At 39.9% G+C, this 20,243-nt stretch overlaps 1 protein-coding gene across 1 annotated transcript in view; it reads right to left on the bottom strand.

The window, feature by feature from the left end:
• Nucleotides 1–20,243, bottom strand: part of ATP10D (ATPase phospholipid transporting 10D (putative)) — an 83,647-nt gene that overhangs the window by 18,282 nt on the left and 45,122 nt on the right. Inside the window, exons 10-16 of the mRNA XM_007450972.1 lie at nucleotides 16,111–16,299; nucleotides 13,369–13,978; nucleotides 12,628–12,734; nucleotides 10,287–10,413; nucleotides 8,530–8,714; nucleotides 3,356–3,662; nucleotides 650–726 (exon numbers count right to left, since the gene is read on the bottom strand). Coding sequence (XP_007451034.1) covers nucleotides 650–726; nucleotides 3,356–3,662; nucleotides 8,530–8,714; nucleotides 10,287–10,413; nucleotides 12,628–12,734; nucleotides 13,369–13,978; nucleotides 16,111–16,299 — 1,602 coding nt within the window. The remainder of the gene's footprint in view (nucleotides 1–649; nucleotides 727–3,355; nucleotides 3,663–8,529; nucleotides 8,715–10,286; nucleotides 10,414–12,627; nucleotides 12,735–13,368; nucleotides 13,979–16,110; nucleotides 16,300–20,243) is intronic.

Below are 20,243 nucleotides of genomic sequence, written 5' to 3' on the forward strand. Positions count from 1 at the left end.
AAAAAAAAAAAAAAAACAGTATATAGTCGTGACTTCATGTGACTCTGTATAATGTAGCAGGCAAAGGAGGTATTTGAATTTCTCATCTTTTATAGAGATGTTGTAATTTATCGTTCTCGGGAAACCCTAAGCCTCACATCCCACTTTCCTTTGACAGCACTTGCTCCATACATGACAAGCAGTCTTTTGGACAAGCTTCTATCTGAATTTTGTGCCTAAAACACTATTCAACACACATGTGCGCACACGAAAATGGGACAGTCCCACTTCCCTCGTTCTCTCCTATCTTCTCTCCCCCTCTCCCTCTCTCTTTAGGATTTTTAGATATTTCATTCAAATCCTTAGTAGCTCTCTTCAGTGTCAAAAGTCATACAGCTATTGCAGTGCTAAAAATATATATCCTTATGACTTAGATAAGTTATATATTTTTAAACTGAACAAGTGGGCCACAAAGCTAAAATTACCCAGGGAAATTACCATAATACTCACCCAGTAAGTAATCAGTGAACGAATGGCTAAATGTCCTGTCACCCACTCCTGAGCTAGCCACAGACAGCCTCACTCTACCACAGAGATTTGACCATGGAGAATGCTGCCTTTGGATGGGCAGGTCAAGTTCATGGTGTTTGGGTGCACAACATCCACTCACCTGCATGCCTTCTTGACCTGAGATCCCAATCCCAACGTCTGCCACTTGTATCATGCTAACATCATTGGCACCATCACCTTTGTGAAACAGAAGAGAAGGTGAGAAACATATGAGGAGCAAAGAAAAACTGCCAACTGTGCAAATCAACAGTGGCCACTCAAACAAACAAACAAATCCTTCAAAGCTTATCCCATGTCTCCAAGTTGCCTGGAAGCTAGCTAGGCAGAAATGCAATGTGGCATCCCACTGCCATAAGGAAGAATTCTATACTCAACCCTACCTTAAAGTCCTTCATGCTACAGCCCCTACCTGGACTGACCTCCCCTTTCTCTATGTCACTCACTCTACTTTCAATTTTCCAGATATACCCTACTCCTTCCAGCCCTGCACATGCCGTTTCTCTATTCTTATAACAATGTCCTCATCATCCCTGCCCCACCTTGCTGGACTTCAAGGGCTCTTGCGCTCAGCTTAGATAATCACTTCCTCTGGGAAGTCCTTCTCAGGTTCCTTTTAGATCCGATGCCCCTTCCTGAGGCTCCAAGCACCACCCTACGAATTTCTATCATATATAGCATGGTATTAAGCTTGCTATAGATTTGTCTTCCCAACACACTGGAAGCTTCTTTAGAGGAGGTATTACATTCCTGCTGACAGCTGTTGTTCCCAACTGCCCAGTAACCTTAACTTGTTTTCTGGTCATAGTATATCCTGATTTTCCTTGGGAACTCTGAATCCATGAGTCTCTGAGCCCAAACCACCAGATTTGGGATGGGCAACTGACTCAGGCCTGGACAATTACCATTGCCCGTTCCCTGGCCTCAGTGGTTGGTTCAGAGATGGGCACATGATTCAGCTGAATTGATAGAATTGACATGTCCAGGGCTCTAGCCTCAGGAACAGATGGATCCAGGGGCTTGAACAATTCACTCATTTATATGCTCATTCAATAATATAGTTGAACAAAATTTCACCCTAATCCTGATACTTTATTCCAGCAACTTGAGAAGAGGTGCTATCTTTTCTCTCAGGTTGCTAATAGGATAAGAGATATAAAGGTGGGAATTTTCAGTAGCTGTACCAACAACCTGAGGGGAGATGCTACCTGAGACTGAAAATAATCCAGGTGGAAACAGAGACTATAAGAGATGGCTGAGTTCATGTTGCTAATGTCTGAACTTTGGAGTGTCTCAGAGCTTAATCTCACCCTGTTTCTCTTCTCCACTTACACTCATTTTTTTGGTAATCTCATTGATAATACTATCGGGGCTTTAAATATCACCACTAGACTTACAATTCCCAGATTTATGTCTCTAGCCAATTCCTCATTGCTAAATTCCAGACTTTATCTCCAGCTGCCTACTTGACATCACTGTTTTAGACATCTAATGGATCTCTCAAACTTAACATGTATAAAACCCAACTCCTGCTTTCCCGACTCCATCTCAGTAAATGGCAGCTCCATCCCTCTGTTCTCCAGAGACAAAGCCTTGATGTCCCCCTTGACCCCTTCTATTATATAACATATCCAATCCATCAGCAGACATCAGCAGCTCTTTCTTCAAACCATGTCCATTATCTTACCAAATCCCACTACCTCCTCCGCTCCTACCTGCGCTCGAGCCACAATCATCTTTTCCCTGAATTATTTCAATAGCCGCTCAACTGGTCTCCTTCCTTATGTCCTTACAACCCAGTGGCTCCTCTCAACACAGCAGCCAATGTGATCCTTTTCAACTTAAGGCAGCTCACGTCCCTCCTCTGCTCAAAGTCCTCCTGTGGCTCCCTGTCTCTTCAGATAAAAGCCAAAGTTCCTAATGGCCTCCAAGACTCTACAGGACCTGGTCGCCTGCCACCTCTCTGTCCTTCACTAACCTGCAGAAAATTCCTCCCTTTGCTCAACCTACTTTGGGTTTGAACACACCAAGCATGGCCCACTGTCTTCTCTGCCAGGAATGTTTTCCCCCCACCCAGATCTCCTATGGCTCCCTTATCATTTCCTTCAAGTCTCTGCTTACACACAACTTTATCAGTAAGACTGTCTCTGAAAAATCTATTTAAAATAGAAGTCCCTTCCGCCTTCCCCAATGCTCTGCATCACCTGACTTTGCTTTATTTTTTTCAATAGCATTTGTCACTATCTGATATCTTATATCTGTATACCTTTTTTTTTTTCACTTTTTATTGCATTACCCTCCTCCTGTACGTAAGCTCCTTAAGCAAAGGTACTTTGTCAGTTTTGTACACTCTTGTATCTCCATTGCCTAGAAAAATGCCTGGTACACAGAAGGCACTCAATAAATAGCGGTTGAATGAATAAATAAATGAACTGTTTATATTCTTGAATTTAACTTTCTCGAAGGCAGAACTCGTGAATTTTTCAGGTCTCCGATTCAGTACATTACCCTCCTTAACCCAGATGATTTGGGGATCTGACATGTACCACAGAGTCCTATTAAATTGTTTTCCATGTCACATCTCTACCACCTGGTTCATAAGAGGAGGCCAAATAGGTGATGGAGGGGAAAGGGGAGGGAGTGAGGGGACGGAGGAGAAAGAAGGGAGGAAAGGGGAGGGAAAGTGGGGGAGGAAAAGGACAGACGGAGAGAAGGGCAAACGTGTACGGAAGAAAGGACAGACAGAAGGATCAGCCTCTGGTGTGACATGAAAGTGAGAAGCGCAGGTCTGGGTTCCACTTCCGCTCACCGATGGCCAAAGTCATCACCCGGAGATGGCTTCGAACCAGTTTTACCACTTCGCTCTTCTGCAGGGGCGTGGCTCGGCAGCAGACCACGGCGTGGCAGCGAGCAGCCAGCTCCAGGAACTGCCTTTGCAGACTCTCCTGCAGGGCAAACTCCAGGGTCCTCCCGTTGATAATGAGTCCAGCTCGCAGCCCTGAGTCCGGGGGCGCGGGAGGCTGGTGTAAAGCCTCACTTGATGCTTGCTCTGGAGAAGCTGGATTTTTCTTCTTAAGTTCTTTCAAGATCGTGTCCATCAGCATCTCACAGGCACTCTTGAAACGAGAGGCAAAGACAGTCAGCCTCGGGGCTCCCCTGCTGGTCACATCCAGCTGTATTTATCATTGCTATTCTTTAACATTTGCTTCATCAAGTCAACCCCAGGGAGTGAATCGTCGGTTACTTTCCAAGATCTCACAGCTCTTCCACAGAGACTTGTGTGTGTATATGGGGACAGGATAAAAGGATGGGGTGCATCTCACTTCCAACTGTACAACTAAGAAATCGTTTTAGAATTTCTTTCTTTATTTGTGCAATTTACCTTCTCAAGCCATGAATCTCAAGAGCCCTTCGGTCTCATTCTCTCATTTACTACCTGCTTGACTTTAAGCAAATTAATATAACCTCTGAGCCTCAACTTTCTCGTGAGAAAAATTCAAACGTCTACATTATAATTCGTTGTGAGGAATAAGTGAAATAATATTGGGTTAGCCAAAAAGATCGTTCGGGTTTTCCATACGATGTCTTGGAAAAACCCAAACGAACTTTTGAGCCAACCCAATACATGCACAGCCTCCTAGTGTAAAGCATGACACAGCAGAATTTAAAACAGTTATAATTATTATTATTTTTTTTTTTTGCGGTACGCAGGCCTCTCTCTGTTGTGGCCTCTCCCGTTGCGGAGCACAGGCTCCTGACGTGCAGGCTCAGCGGCCATGGCTCATGGGCCCAGCTACTCCGTGGCATGTGGGATCTTCCCAGACAGGGGCACGAACCCATGTCCCCTGCATCGGCAGGCGGACTCTCAACCACTGCACCACCAGGGAAGCCCTATTTTTCTCTTCTTTGATTCAACACATTCACTCACTTACTATTTATTGAGAAGCTACTGTGTATTTGAAAAAATTCTAGGTGCTGGGGATACATCAATGAACCAGAAATCCCCACCCTCACCGAGTTAACATTCTGGTCGATGTTCTTAGTGGCCTTAACCCATTTGGTGTGCATACATCCCTCCACTCTCCTCATCCCACGCTTGTTAGGAAGCTCTTTGAAGAGAGACAGCACTTTTAATTTACTTTTGAAATCTTCCTAATGCCTAAAAGAGGGCCACGTTAAGTACCCAATAAATATTCATTAGATGAATTCTACTCAAGAACATGAACAATAAACTTATACAGAAATTATTGTGTCAAATGACCACTAAGGACAGAGCCAAACAAAATCCTGGAACGGTGCATTTAAGTTTATACACTAAGCCTGAAATAGTTTATTCACGGAAGAGCCCCTCACACTCAGAGGCCATTTACTCTTATTTCAAATGCTATTTTATCAAGCATTTCTCAACCCAAAGCAAAATAAGATGGGAAGTAGGTATGAATATGTAGGCACACAGACACAACAAATACTTAACAACCACATAAACTATAAACAAGAGATTCAACTTCAAAATGGAGCTACCTGGCAACCTTTACCATGAGAATAAATCTGATCCCATACACCTCAAAAGCCCCCATGGAAAAGTATACTAAGACGAATCAAAGATGCTCAGCATAGGCTCAGTATAGAATAGTAAAAAAATATTTTTGAAAACCTTCCAAACTTTGGTTAAATTAAAATGGTATATTTAGAAGGTAACATACCCTGCAGTCACTGAAAATCAAGACCTCTATTAACATGACATGATGGTTAAGATATTTGTTAAGTGAAAAAATATAGCCATAATATTATACAACCGTATAAATACAGTCTGTATAGCATTCATATGCTCAATACTGCAGAGTGGAGTCTGACTGGATGCCCTTCAAGATATGAATGTCAATTATCTGGTTTTACGACTGTAAATTGATTCCAGATATTTTTATTCTCTTATTTGAGTACAAGTGTTTAGTTGTATTAATTAACTATATTTCCATTATAGAAAAAATACACATACACACATACAGTCAATCTTCATTATTTGCAGATTCCATATTTGCAAATTCACCTACTTGCTAAAATTTACCTGTAATCCTACGATAAAGGTGCTTTCTTGGTCATGTGTGGACATGCGCAGTGACCGAAGATTTGAGTCATGCAACACACACCTTTCCAGCTGAAGCTGAGCAAGGTGATGATGCTCTGACTTAGGTCAGCTCCCACACTGTAAACAAGTGCCCTTTTCACTCTGTCTGGTGCCACATTTTTTGCATTTTTGTGCTTTTTGATGGTGATTTCACTGTTTAAAATGGCCCTAACTATAGCCCTTTAATGCTGTCTAGGGTTCCTATGTACAGGAAGGCTGTGATGTGCCTTATGTAAAAAACGTGTGTTAGACAAACTTCGTTCAAGCCTGAGTTATATGCTGTTGGTCATGAGTTCAATGTTAATGAATCAACTATATGTGTATAAAATTATATATATATATATAAAATGTGTATAAAATTATGTATATTATATAATATATACAAAATTATATATGTAATATATATGATTATATACATAATATTTATGATTATTTATATATATATATATATATATATATATATATATATATAAATAAGGTATCTTTAAAAAGAAACATACATGAAACAAAGTTATATATTGATTGGTTGATGAAAGTGTTCTGACCAGAGGCTCACAGGAACCTAATCCTTTATTTCCCATAGGGGCAATGGTTCAGTTTTTACACTTCAGTATTTCAGCAACTTTATAGAACTTAACTCCATGAATAATGTATTTATACAGATAAATAGATATAGGTTATATAATATGTAACATAATATACCAAAAGCATGCTTGACAAGTAATCAGCTGTTGGTGCTTAGGCAATTCACAACCTTTTGGAGTCTCAGGCTATAAGATGGGGATAATTTTATCTGCTCTACTAGTTATAATGGTCAAATGAGATCATGTATGAAAAAGGTTTTTATAGATTCTAAGAAATATGAATATAAAGAGTCACTATCTTGGAAGAAAATTTTAAATGAAATGAAAATAAAACTTTAAAAATTCAATGATGAATCCTGAAAGGCAGTAAATAATCCAGGATATGAGTCTATTAAAACAAAAAAAAAATCGAAATTTATGAGAACAGAAATTATGTAAGGTTTGTAAGTGGCTACATTTACCATAACCTAATTTGCAAATTTAGGAACCAAAGTTGATGGAAACCTGTAAAGTTGAGGTACTACACTATAGATATGATTGGACAATCCATCGGTTGCCAGGTGGCCCACTTAAAAGGTCACAGGAGCAATGTCCTTCGCTAAATGACAAATTGGGCTCATGAACTTCAATTCCATTTTTAACTCTTAGCATATGAGGGATGGAGAGTGGGAAAAAGAGAAAATAATACAGTGACTGAGCCCCTACTATGTGCTTGGGATTTTATATGCATCGACTTGAGTCATTATAAAACTCAATTAAATTATGTTCACTCACTGTGTTCCGTTTAGTTATCTGAAAAATTGAGGTGAAATACCTACTGATAGCAAAAAAATCTTTTGTATTTAAAGCAGTCCACAGTGGATACTCTATAAAGACTTGAGTTGGTAGTTTTAAATACCTTTAACCATAAATTGTATATTTATAAATAAATTTCATAATACTAGTGATTTTACTGCTCACAAAAATGGCATAGTCAAAATTGAACACAAATGATTTATTACTTTTACTTTTAAAAGTTCATTGAACCCCTTTCATCTGCCAGGCACCACATTAAACAGTTTATATTTTCCCATTTAATGCCCACAACATCCCTATGAAATAGACATTACTCTCACATTACAGGTAAGAAAATGACTCAGGAGGGTAACTCGCCAAGGTCACATACCTGGTCACTGGCAAGCTAAGCATTTGAATCCAGGTCTTACCAGACTTAGGGCACTTCCATTTTAGTGACTAAAATGACCAAGTATTTTCTTGTGCTCACTCCCCAGCTGAAACTGGGATCTGGCTGGTGTCTATGCTTGTGGGTCCCTGGGCCACTGTCAACTGCCAAGGAGAACTCACTGTGTTGAATAAGGAAAATTCTCTTTCCTCAAAATGTACCATCTAGTTGGGTATTGACTGAGGCCTGACCATAAAAACATGGCTAACCAAATGTGGCAGCCTGTGACCAAGACCCAAGATGTGATCCAGGTGAGAAGCTCCAGAGGATTTCTGAGGCAGGTTGCTATGACAGAATGGATGTGACTGATAAAGTCTGACAACTGAGGAAGGAAGGTTTTCCAAGCAAATTAAACAGTACGCACAAATCTTAGTATCACTATACTAGGAATCTTCTGAAAAAAATAAAATGCCTGTTTAATTGATTAGAACATTTGTATTAGAGATTAGTGGCAGGGGTGCAGGGAAGAAGGGGTATGAGAAAAATAGGCTGAATCCAAATCTCTTAAATTCCTTCTCCTCAAAAAAAAGGAGAAAAAAAATCCCAAAACCCTTTTTTTCCTGCCCTTAAACAAGTTCTTCCAACTTTTGATATTCTCAGGTGCACTAGCTAAGATTAACCACTAGAGGGCAGGATTATCCTCTGAGCCTAATTTTAGAATTACCAGGAAAATACTTATTCACCTGACTCCAACTGAAATCATTACTTCTCCTCAGCTTGAAAGGGGGGTAGATTTCTGTCCCAGAGCTTGACATATTTTGTCATCATGGTGTAAATCTTGTCAAATCAGTGGTAATTCAATACGGAGGTGGGGGGAAAAACAAATAAAAAGGAAATTTTCTTTCAGGGTCTTTATTCAGCAATGATTCCTTTGAATCATTATATCTTCCAAGCCTTTAGAAGAACTAAACAAGCTAGGTTGCTGGATAGAAGCACTAGTTATCAAGGAGCTAATGGCTATTGGTTTTTCTTTCTCCTTATAGCCATCACATCACAAGTATTCCATTGGCTTTGAAAACACAAAAAGACTGGCTTGATCTCAGTAAACATACTTTACTTTCAGTATTGAGGATGAAAAGCTTGTCATCTGGCTCCAGTAGTTTGCATGCATAAGCAATATTGACAGCTGTCTCCTGTTTGTCTCCTGTCAGCATCCAAATCTTGATTCCGGCTTTGTGAAGGGCTTCTATGGACTCGGGGACCCCCTCCTGCAGACGGTCTTCAATGCCAGTAGCACCTAAAAAATAACCAAAATGCAACAGGGCTTGTAAGAAACAAAAGCCAGCTGAAGCTCATCTAAACTATAATTGAACCCTATCTGTTAGCCGACCCAATCCTGAACTACATAAAAGGTTCCAGTAGCTTCAAGGGGTCCAAATGAAGCGTGAAGACTCAGACCAAAATCACATACAAAGTAATATTTCGGGAAGAAAGCCTTTGCAATCAATGAGTTTATCAAATTTACTTGGTCCCCTTTTGGCTAGCTTGCTTCTCTGTAAATTGAGGGGGTTTCATTCAATTACTTATATATCCTTACTCTTCAATTTTATAATCCCATGATACTCCCGAGGGTAAGGGTAGGCTTTTAAAGACTGTTCTTGTCAGTAACACGTATTATCTATTTTTAATGCTCTTTCATATTATAAGTCCATAATTCCCTTTTCTGTAACAACTGACGCTAGCTTTGTTTCAGAATTCAGAAGTTTTGCAGATTTTTAAAAGGTAAGAGGATATATGTATATTTTATAATATCTGGTAATCAAGCATATTAGTATTTTTTAGCAAAACTTACAAGTTACAACATTCACATTAATTAGGATAATAAAGACTTTAAATTGTCTTATCAAATCAGGCCTGATTTTGCTGCTAAATGAGTTTTGGCACTAAACTCACAAAGCAGTTTTGAGTTTGGAACTGCAGATGAGGAAATGTGAATCTGTACCACTCACACTGTCACGGAGAAATGACTTAGGAGGAAGATCATTACTTTACTGGCTAGAGACCAAGTTAAATCATTGTTTTTCCCTGAAGCAGAGGAACAGAGCTCAGAGACCGGTGTTTTGGTGTGTTAGTACTCTAAGGCTGTGTTTCTCAACCTTGGCTGCCTCTTAGAACTACTTGGGGAGCTTTGAAAAATTCAAATGGCCACACCACACATCACACCAATTGAAACAGAATCCCTGGGCAGGCATCGGTATTTTTTAAAGTGCTCCAGGTGATTTTAAGATGCAGCTCTATCTGAGACAAGAGGTGTCAGATGTGCAACTTTTAGTTGAAACCAGGAAGTAAGAGAAGAGAGACAAATTTCATTAGCCCAGTTGCAGGCACAGAATAAAGAATATGGGCCCTGGAGTGAGGTAGATCTGAGCTTCTCCCCAGCTCTGCCAGTCACTAGCACGTGACTCTGAACAAGTCATTAAACTGCTCTCTGCTCCAAGTTTCTTGTAAATAAAATAGAGATTTGTTGTACAGATTCAAAAAGACAACACATATTAAATACCTTATCCAATGGCTGGCAAGAAACTTTAGCTTTCCTCTCTTGAACCAGGGTATTTAACTGGCTTTGTATTCTACGTTAAAGCATTGAATTTTTAAATGATCTTAAGGATGACCAGCCTGCCACAAATGAAGTCTAAGTTCACTGCAGTGGAAAATGGACTGGAAAGGATTGGAAGCAGGGTAGAAGTCAAACTGGACAGGGTGGGCAGAACCACATGTATCTATTAGATCAAAGTGAAAAAAAGCCACTGGTGAATAACTAATTTACAGTCAAGTGTTTTTGAAAATTCCCCCTTCAGACAATACCTACCAAGTAAAGTTAGTTTGTTTTCCAACCTCGTGGCAGATTCAAGTAGTAATTCTTCCCTGTTGTCAATGCTGGTTTCAGCTAAAAAATGATTTCTCAGCCACTCTGCATATTCAGTGTCACTCATGACCTATGAGGGGGAAAAAAAGCTATGAGGCAAGGCCATGTGATGAGCCTATGGTATTTCCTTCTCTGGGTTCACTCAGGCCAGGTCCAAATCCTCACACTACCCAGTCACAAACTTCCCAAGCTCTGTGATCAGACTATTGTAACACTGAGGATGGACAGACCCTGTAGCTCAGAATCTCTGGGAAATTCTAGGCAACATATAAGATGAAAGTAGGTTAATCTATTTAATTAAACCAGGGAGTGTGCAGTTGGGAGAAAGGAGCCACTTGAAAGTTAAATTCAGGGTTATTCTAATGGTGCAGTTGAAAAAGTGGTGTCCAGTACTCAATTTCAGGTATTATATAGCTAGCAGCACCTTTGATTTCTTTTGATGGTTGGTTTACAGGGTGAGTTATCTGTAAAGGTTAAAAGAAAGAGGAGGCCACATGGGTGAAGCAAGGAAGTTCTCTTCCAAACAAAAAGGGACCAATGATACATTTTCCTGTTGCTGTAATGGGAGAAATCTACTTTCAGTTCTTATAAAGCAGCACGCAGTAGAGGGGGTGAGGCAATTTCTCTATCTACTCATTCTTGCCCACAAGGTAATTTGATTTGGGAGAATCTGACATCTATTGGGCTACATTTTTATCAGGGCAGGATCATTCCACTGAAAAGGCAGAAGGTCTGTTTCGATCTTGAATTCTTCATTCTTCTTACAACTGTGTATGAGGCAGGCTTTTGATTCTCCATGCAGCTGGTTGACTAAATGCCTCAGAGTCTACACCAGATCCCACTTTCCCTAAGGCAGTTCCCAAGAACTAGAATTTGGGGAAGAAATGAGAGATGCCTACACCGGCCTCAGGTTCTAGCTATAGTCTCCAATTCAGTTCTCCCAGAAGCTCTATTGTTTGGGAACTACTGGACAGCCATTAAAGCACTGATACTTTGATCTACATGTAGCTCTCAATCTTCTCTACCAGCCAGAGCCCAGAATGAAGGAGAGAAAATTGATACTCTGGCTTCTGACACAGCAACAATTAACTGTGGAGCTCAGAGCCAGGGAGGGAAAAGACAACAGAACGGGTAGGAGGTAGTTATGCAGAAGAGGGAGAGAGTTGGCAAGAGTAACCTCCTTGGTTCTTTTCCAATATTTCCCCTATGTGGGCTGATCTGATGGTTCTCTGTTTCTTTTCCTTCAATGTTCATCATAGCCCTGTTATATCTTGACAACAGACTCCCTTCCCTCCCCCATAGGCACATCCTTCTCTTGCACTAGCCCTTACCAGGCTCTCCTTCTCCATCCTAAGTAGACTTCCGCACCTTCTGCCACTGCTCTACTCTGAAACAATGAGTTAGCTGAGTTTGTACTGAAGGAAGAAACACTATCTAGGTGTGCAGCTGGGGATGCAGTTGTGGCCATGGCTGTAGGGATGGGGCTGGGGACGTCTTGGCTTATCAATGAGGAGGGTAATATAAGGGTGTAAGGCCTTGCATATAGCCTCATTACGGCTGAGCAGCTTGACTTGGTCAATACCTAAGCCATACCCCATTGGCCAAGTGGCACAAAAAACTTGACCAATTCACTCTCAAAAGGCTTCGTATCTCTGTTTCTTCCATGCCCCCAGGGGTGGTTCTGGTAGTAACACCCCTCAAATCACTTCTTGGAGCTCTGTCTTCTTTCTTATTACTTAAATTTTTATCTAGAAAGGATACGTCCCAGGATTATTCTCAATAGAGAATGATAAAAACTGAGATAATATTTAGGAAATTTACCTGGATTTACAGATAAAGACTTATGAGCCCATCAGGAAAAAAATATCAAGAACTTATAAGCGGAAAATTAAGGCCAGTCTCCAGCCTCTTTCTTTTCAAAGCACATTTAATGCTGTAACATAGAGGAATGATATTTACAAGGTACTCAGAGAAAGAGAGTAGGATCCAGGGATTTTTATTCCCAGCCATACTGCAGTTTCCATACAAAAGCACTCAGATATATTGAAACATGGGAGAACTCAGACAATATAACTTTCAGACATCTTTCTGGCAAAATAGTTTGAGAACAAACTACAACCAATCAATATATAAGGAATAAAGAAGCGATATGAAAATAGAGCCCAGTGGCCCAAAAACTTTTCCTGATGCTTGGATCGGGGTTTGATATGCGCTCGTTTTCATTAAATGATAGTGGAGCTAGGAAGGAAGGAAGCCAGCCGACAGGCACACGGAGCAGCCTTACCCTCTTTGCTACACACAGAGTGCGCAGGCCTCGCTTGGTGTAGGCATCCAGGTGCTGCTGGGTTTTCTCCCTTAACATCGTTTGTTGTTTTTCCAGACCTGGTCCATCTAAAATAATTAACAAGACACACATGTTCCCACCAGTTTGCCCAATGACAGACATATTTTTTAAAACAATGGTAACTTAACCCACAACAAACAAAAGGCCTTGTAGTTCTGAATCCCAAATGTGCATTTATAAAAGGGACCCCTCAGAATAAATCTTTCCCTTGTCTCTCTTTCCCTGGGGAGAGAAAAGTACCAAGAACTTAATACAAACACCATTCCCACACCATCGATAATGACTGTCACAATCATTATAAGGATGCTGGCTGTCATTTATTGAGCATTTACCATTTTCTAGGCTCTGGTCAGAGGCACGGCAGATACTGCATATAGTATATCATTAAACCTCTCGGGAACCTATAAAGGAGGTACCATAATCCCCACCTATTGAAGGCAAAGGACAGTTAGGTAACTTTATCAAGACATAGCTACTGTCAGAATCAAGATTTGAACCCTGTCTGTGTAACCCCAAAACTTAGGTGCTTTCTCACCAGATCCTAGGCAGCTTCCCCTACACTTCACCAAGGGTGACGGATCCCTACAGATCTGCTTGTTTGCCTTTATAAATCCCTTGAGAGTGGCCCTTCAATCTCCAAGCCCTTCCTATCACTTCCCTCTCAGTCCTGTATGAACCCACCTGGGGAAGCCACTGAGAGCAACTCCATGATCACAGAATCAGCGCCCTTTGTATACACCACGACTTGGTTGGAAATGGGGTGCCGGACCACAACGGACATTCTTTTTCTTACTGAGTCGAAGGGCAGGATGTGTAGGAGTTGAAATGTTAATGGTCCCAAAGAAGCAAAGTCCACCATGACCTGCTCTGGGGTCCGGGACTGCAGAGTGCACTGGTAAGCCCGGGCGGCATATACTAAGGCCGCTTCATCCGGGCTCTCAGCCTCATAACACAGGCTGCAGGCCAAGGGCTGTCCAGGGAGGGAGTCCACCTTGCCGTTTGTGACATCCACATTGCTGTCTTGCTTCTCGGTTTCTATGGGACAAGCTGAGTTACCAGAGCCCTGGGGACTCTTGCTTGTCTGGGAGATCTCTTCCTCCACAGGTGAAGCTGGTTTCATTCGACTAAAGAGAGATAGTCTGCTCACAAAGGCATTTGGGACCCCAGAGGATGGCTCTTTCCCACTGGCAAGAGATGGTGAACTTGATCTTCGGACAGACAGTCTCTGGAAGAGGCTTTTAATCTCTTCCAAAGACTTAATGGGCATTGCATGCAGAGAAGACAGTCCAATCTAGGAAAGATAATACGGGAAGGTCTCAATAATACAGTCAAAGGCAGTTGATAACAACTGTGAGGTCAAACCGGGGGGGAAAAAAGGAGATATGAAGAGTTACCACTCCCTCACATAGCAGCCTGCTTCATACTTACAACTGCCGCAGGAAACGTTAATAAAAATAAAAATAGCCATGATGAAAAACATACACTAATGTTGATGGCATTGTGAATCTCAAAACCACTTAGGAAGAAAACTGATAGCAAAAGACATAAAATGCTATGTTGCTAGCAGTGGGCATATGTATAGCAAATTTCCCTAATGAAATCAACTATAAAAAATTAATAATCTTTATTATATACATCCTAGCAATAACAATTAAAAAATTACAAGCAAGTATTTAATAATAGCAAATTAGAAACATCTTAAAATGTTATATAACATTTAAATGTCAAGTTTATAAAGATTACAGGGCAATATTGAAAAAGCTAAAAAAATAGTATAAAAAAACAGTATAAAAACAAATGTATCATAACACACATTCAAAACACTGGAAGAAAGATTAACAAAATGTATTTCTTTTCTTTTATTTTCCAGGTTCTAAAAAAGGTTGTTAATATGACCTTTTAAGCAAAGTAGGCCAATAAACAAAGTAGCTCACAGAAGAATTATCAGCATCATAATCAAATTTCTATTTTTATAGAACTTTTTCTTGTTCATAGCCTGATTTCTTCTAGATCTTAACTCTTATCAGTGATTAAATTTAGAATTTAATAACTAATTGGGATGACCAATTAATTGAATGCTAAAATTTTCTCATTTAGAAATGCCCAAGGCATTAAAGAATTTTCTCCTAATAAGTATTAATTTTATGATAGTTTGAGGGACTCATGCTGGTCAACTTTCAAACTTACTGGCAACTCAAAATTGAAAAGTGAAACTCAACCACAGATGACGTTTCTGTACTCCACATGAATTCTGATTAACTCTTTATTCACTGCCTTTCTGTCACTACCTTAAAATATGAGGCTTAGGCTCTTATATGCCTACAGAGATTTTCTTTCAGGCTACAGAATATTATATTCTTTGGGGATAAGGCAACTATATTTCTTAAACAGAAAACACCAAAAGATGTCTATATTGGAAACAGAGGTATATGAAAAAGTGTTACATGGGGAGAAAAACAGAACATCCAGTGAGTTATCCTCTAACTATGTAAGTTTTCAAAGAGCAAATTTCTAGTTGAAATCTTATAAAAATACAGTTTCTGATCAAATGAAAGCTTAATGGGAAGTAAAATATTTTTATGTTAAAACTGACCACCTCTGAAGTTGCCAAGAGAAAATGATCTAACAGAAAGTTAAAATTTAACTGGGTTGTGCTGCAAATTGAATTTTAAATAGATGTATGCAAAAGGGGAGATAGTTATATTCAAGGAAGATAGCACAGCAAGCGGTAAATCACCAGTCTCTAAAACAAGTTTTTCTTTTTAATTGAAAATGAATTTTCCATGGATTCTAAGCTACAAAGAGACTTTAAAAATCCAGCTTGTGTGGGAACTGCAGAACCTTGGTATATTATAGATGTATTGGATTTTAGAGCGATTGAGTTTACATTACCCAACTGGTACATGAAAAGGGACATTATCATTAAACATGATAATGAATTTAATACTTTATATTTTGCTTGATGTGCATATGTTGGAGGTTTTAGAAGTTTCACAGAAGGCTTCAAATTTGGTAAGCAAACTAAAGCAAAATGAACAGAGTCACATTTTCCAAGAACTGTTCTCATCAGCTATCCTCCTAGAGGCAAAACAGTATAGAAGCTCTGAGCCACACTTCCTGGGTTCAATCCTATCTCTCCCACAAACTGGTCCTGTGACCCTGGGCAAGTTACTTAAGCTCACCTGTAAAGTGGGGAACAGTAGAGTAACAGCACCTAACTCATGGAGCTGTTGGGAGGATTAAACATATTAGTACCAGTAAATCACTTAGAACATCATAAGTTCAGAGTACAGATTAAGTAATGTATAAATATTACCTGCTACTATTGTTAATTACGATCCACATAATAAGACGACATAACAAGTACATTTAAACACAAAATTCTCTTCCGGAAGGTGACCCTTGTTTGCATTACAGACTTACCTTTTGCCGTGGTTGGTTAGGAGCAGAAACCACTACTGTGTTGCAAATTGCCAAAGCAATAAAGAAGTCGATGATGTACAAAGTCTCCAGTGGTGGATCTGGGATAGTCTCATCCAGTGGGGTAAAAAGCTGAGGTGTAATCTGACTAAACTTGTCCAAAAGCCTGGTGTCTGGTACCACATCTGTTTCCTGAAGATCCAAAAAGACAAAGTGTTGTTACAATAAGTACCTAAAAATACGAGTTTTAAATCTATGTGAGCTTTTCTAACCAGAATCTGTGAAGCATGAGATAGTAAACTTTATTCTTCTAAAAAAGATTTAATGGACGTGGTGTCATGGGAGGTGAGAATAGGGAAATAAAAGAGAAAAAAATTAAATGGAAAATTCAGAATGCATAATATGAATGGAGACTACCTTGACTATTAACTCAAAGTAAGCAAGAGAGGAACAATGCCTTTCACCAAAAACTAGCTGAGTGAGTTTTCTTATTTTGAAATACACAGGGCAGAGCTATATTTTATTGTGTCTAGGATTCTACTTTGGGCATATATTCATCCCACAGCAACTGATGAATATCGATTCTTTTAAAAGTGAGGGCGTTATTCATACTATGCTATTTTAACAAAATATTTTACAGCTCAAATCACTACTATTGTTAAAAACCAACCCTCCGAAATAAAATTACTATAAGCACGCTAACAGAGTTCATCAGTATTTCCTGGTAATATGCTACAAGACACTAATATCCAAGGGTCCCTCTAAGAGATTTCTGATCATCAAATATTTTTGACAACTGTGCCTTATGCCCCTCTCTTTGGTACAATTCCTTTTACAAATTGGCTTTAAGAAGTTTGCTTACTGGGGAAAAATACGTCATTCTGTTAAACACGGTACTTCTCATTCTTATTCAGCAGTACTAGTTTTAATGAAAGAACGTTGTACTAGAAATCTGCAGTATATAGTCAACTGCTTTAGAGATTTTTCAGATGAGTCAAAAAAAGGGCCATCTCCTCTGAATCAAGTTTTCACAAAAATGCCACTGTATTCTAGAGGAGTCCTGACTGCAGGAAAGCCAGGAGAGGTGATGGAGAGAACAGAGTAAAATATGGAGATGTGTGATATTAGATTCAGAGTGACCGTGGCTTGCATTTTATGCTTAGGAGTTTGGTGAGATTTAGCACAGCCTCAATAAGAAAAGAGCTCAGGCTGGGAATCACATGGGTTTGGGTTCAGGTCCTAGACCCACTGCATACCCTCTAGTGGCCTACGGCTGCTTACTTAACCCTCTGAGCTTCATTTTCCCTCTTCTGAATAATGGTAAAAAGTACACCTACCTCACAGGGTGGCTGTATAAAGTAAATGAGAGAATGAGTGACATGAGACCAGCACAAGAGACACCCAAATAATTTAATGTTCCTTTTCCTTCTCGAATGATACACTCAACTTCAGGCAGGTTACCAGGCTAACAATGGGTTTCAAAGGTCCCAGCTTTCTGCTGTCACAAGGCATTCTTAAATTTCTATCTAAAAATAGCATCTCTTGCTCCCTGATATTTGACTTAGCAAAATTTGAACCGTGTTGCAGTTTGATGGAGTTCGTAAGAAAAATTTGAACCCTGTTGCAGTTTGATGGAGTTCATAAGCACTTGTAATCCGATGGCCGTTCATTAACGAGTTGGCCACATTTCCTCCCGAGTCTCACACATAGTAACACTGAGCCAGTGCCTGTTCTGGGCCCTCAGTGACTCAGAGAACCATCCTTTCCTTGAGGACCCCCTTGCCAGCAGAAGAGAGTGGCAACATCTGAGACTTCATTCTCACTCGATACTCAGGAACCTTGTTGCATAGGATTAATGAAGGTCTACGATGATACTGTCATCTAATGAGTGTGACAGACGCCATGGGTTGGAGCAATATTTCCAGAGGCATCCTTCTCAGAATGTTTATGCGAATTAAGCAAAACCACAAGGACTTCCATACTGAAATAAATTTAAGAAATGTTTAAACAGTGCTTTATTGTAGCACTTCTCAGAGCGTTTAATGGGTACCAGGAATCTCCAAGAAGAGGCTAGTATGTGCAGGTCTCCCTAACTTTATTTTTCAGGGACGTTTGTTCTTTGGAACACGATTAGGATTGAGTTAGGGACCTTAGAAGCAAATAGTGATTTCATTGTGCCAATGATCTCCGCATTGACTAATAACTGGCTTCAAAACATAAGGACTCTACTGCATTTTGAAGTTACCCTAAGGCTCATGAAGATTTGTAACTTCCATCTTTGTGACAAAGACATAAGTCAATCTAATATGTCATTTGGGGAATTTAAGAACCTGTGCTGTGATCATGAGAATAAAAGAGATCCTGGGGCTGACCAAAGCTGGGGCTCTGGTCAGCAAAACTGTGTTTATAAAAAGTACTGTCAAAATAAATGTAAGAAACTCCGGACCATACAAGACCCTAGAAGCATCATAAAATAATATAAAGAAGAGCCCAGAAGACGATTTAAGGAAAGATACACGTCAAAATGAAACCGCAGGAACAGAATATTCTTCCACTTTAGCTGCTGTCTCTAAAATAAGTTAATCCCTAGTGACTAAGATATTTAGTTGCTGAATTGAGGAGAAAGTATAGTGTTATCACATGCAATTCTTATCCGCAAGATTGTATCACAGGTGTTTTTTGTTTTTTGGGATTTTTTGCGGTACGCTGGCCTCTGGCTGTTGCGGCCTCTTCCGTCGCGGAGCACAGGCTCCGCACGCGCAGGCTCAGAGGCAATGGCTCACGAGACCAGCCACTCCGCGGCATGTGGGACCCTCCCAGACGGGGGCACGAACCCGCGTCCCCTGCATCGGCAGGTGGACTCTCAACCACTGCGCCACCAGGGAAGCCCTATCACAGGTGTTTTTACCTAAGATCCAACTCTTCCTCATGGAGACCTTCTATTACAAAATTGACTTTTGCTTTTTTTTCTACGATGGACAGATGCTACCTTCTCTGAACTCTGATTACTCCAAGAACCAGGCCCAAACCATCCAGCTTTAAATGATTCCATGCATATGTACTCTCTCCACAGGGTGTGTAAGTTCCTCTAAAGGAAGGACCGTATCTTATAGATTTTTGTACATTTTTTTAAATTGAAGAATAGTTTATTTACAATGTTGCAGATGTACAGCAAAGTGATTCAGTTGTATCTATATCTATTCTTTTTCAAATTCTTTTCCATTATAGGTTAAAAGATATTGAATATAGTTCCCTGTACTATACAGTAAATCCTTGTTGCTTATATATTTTATGTATAGTAGTTTGTATCTGTTAATCCCATACTCCTAATTTAACCTTCCCCCCTTTCTTCTTCCATAACCATGTTTGTTTTCTGTCTGTGAGTCTATTTTTGTTTCGTAAATAAATTCATTTGTATCATTTTTTTAGATTCCACATATAAGTGATATCATGTGATATTTCTCTTTCTCTGATTTACTTCACTTAGTATGATAATCTCTACGTCCATCCACATAGCTGCAAATGGCATTATTTCATTCCTTTTTATGACTGAACATTTCTTGTAGATTTTTGGATCCCTAACTGAGTAACTGGTCCATGGATAAGCCATAAAATGTTATTGCTGTACATTACTATCAGACACTTGCTGGTTTTATATTCCATAAAGAAGGAGGTGGAAAAACAGATTGAAAAGATGTTACTCCTTAGAAAGCAAATACATAAACCCCTCCCACTTGACCTCAAACAGACATTTTTTTTTTTTTTAACATCTTTATTGGGGTATAACTGCTTTACAATGGTGTGTTACTTTCTGCTTTATAACAGAGTGAATCAGTTATACATATACATATGTTCCCATATCTCTTCCCTCTTTGTCTCCCTCCCTCCCACCCTCCCTATCCCACCCCTCCAGACAGCCACAAAGAACCGAGCCGGTTTCCCTGTGCCATGCAGCTGCTTCCCACTGGCTATCTACCTTAACGTTTGTTAGTATATATATGTCTATGTCTCTCTCTCACCCTATCACACCTCACCCTTCCCCCTCCCCATATCCTCAAGTCTGTTCTCCAGTAGGGCTGTGTCTTTATTCCTGTTTTACCCCTAGGTTCTTCATAACATTTTTTTTTTCTTAAATT

The sequence above is a fragment of the Lipotes vexillifer genome, unplaced genomic scaffold, assembly GCF_000442215.2.
Source record: "Lipotes vexillifer unplaced genomic scaffold, Lipotes_vexillifer_v1.1 scaffold404, whole genome shotgun sequence".
Taxonomy (NCBI): domain Eukaryota; kingdom Metazoa; phylum Chordata; class Mammalia; order Artiodactyla; family Lipotidae; genus Lipotes; species Lipotes vexillifer.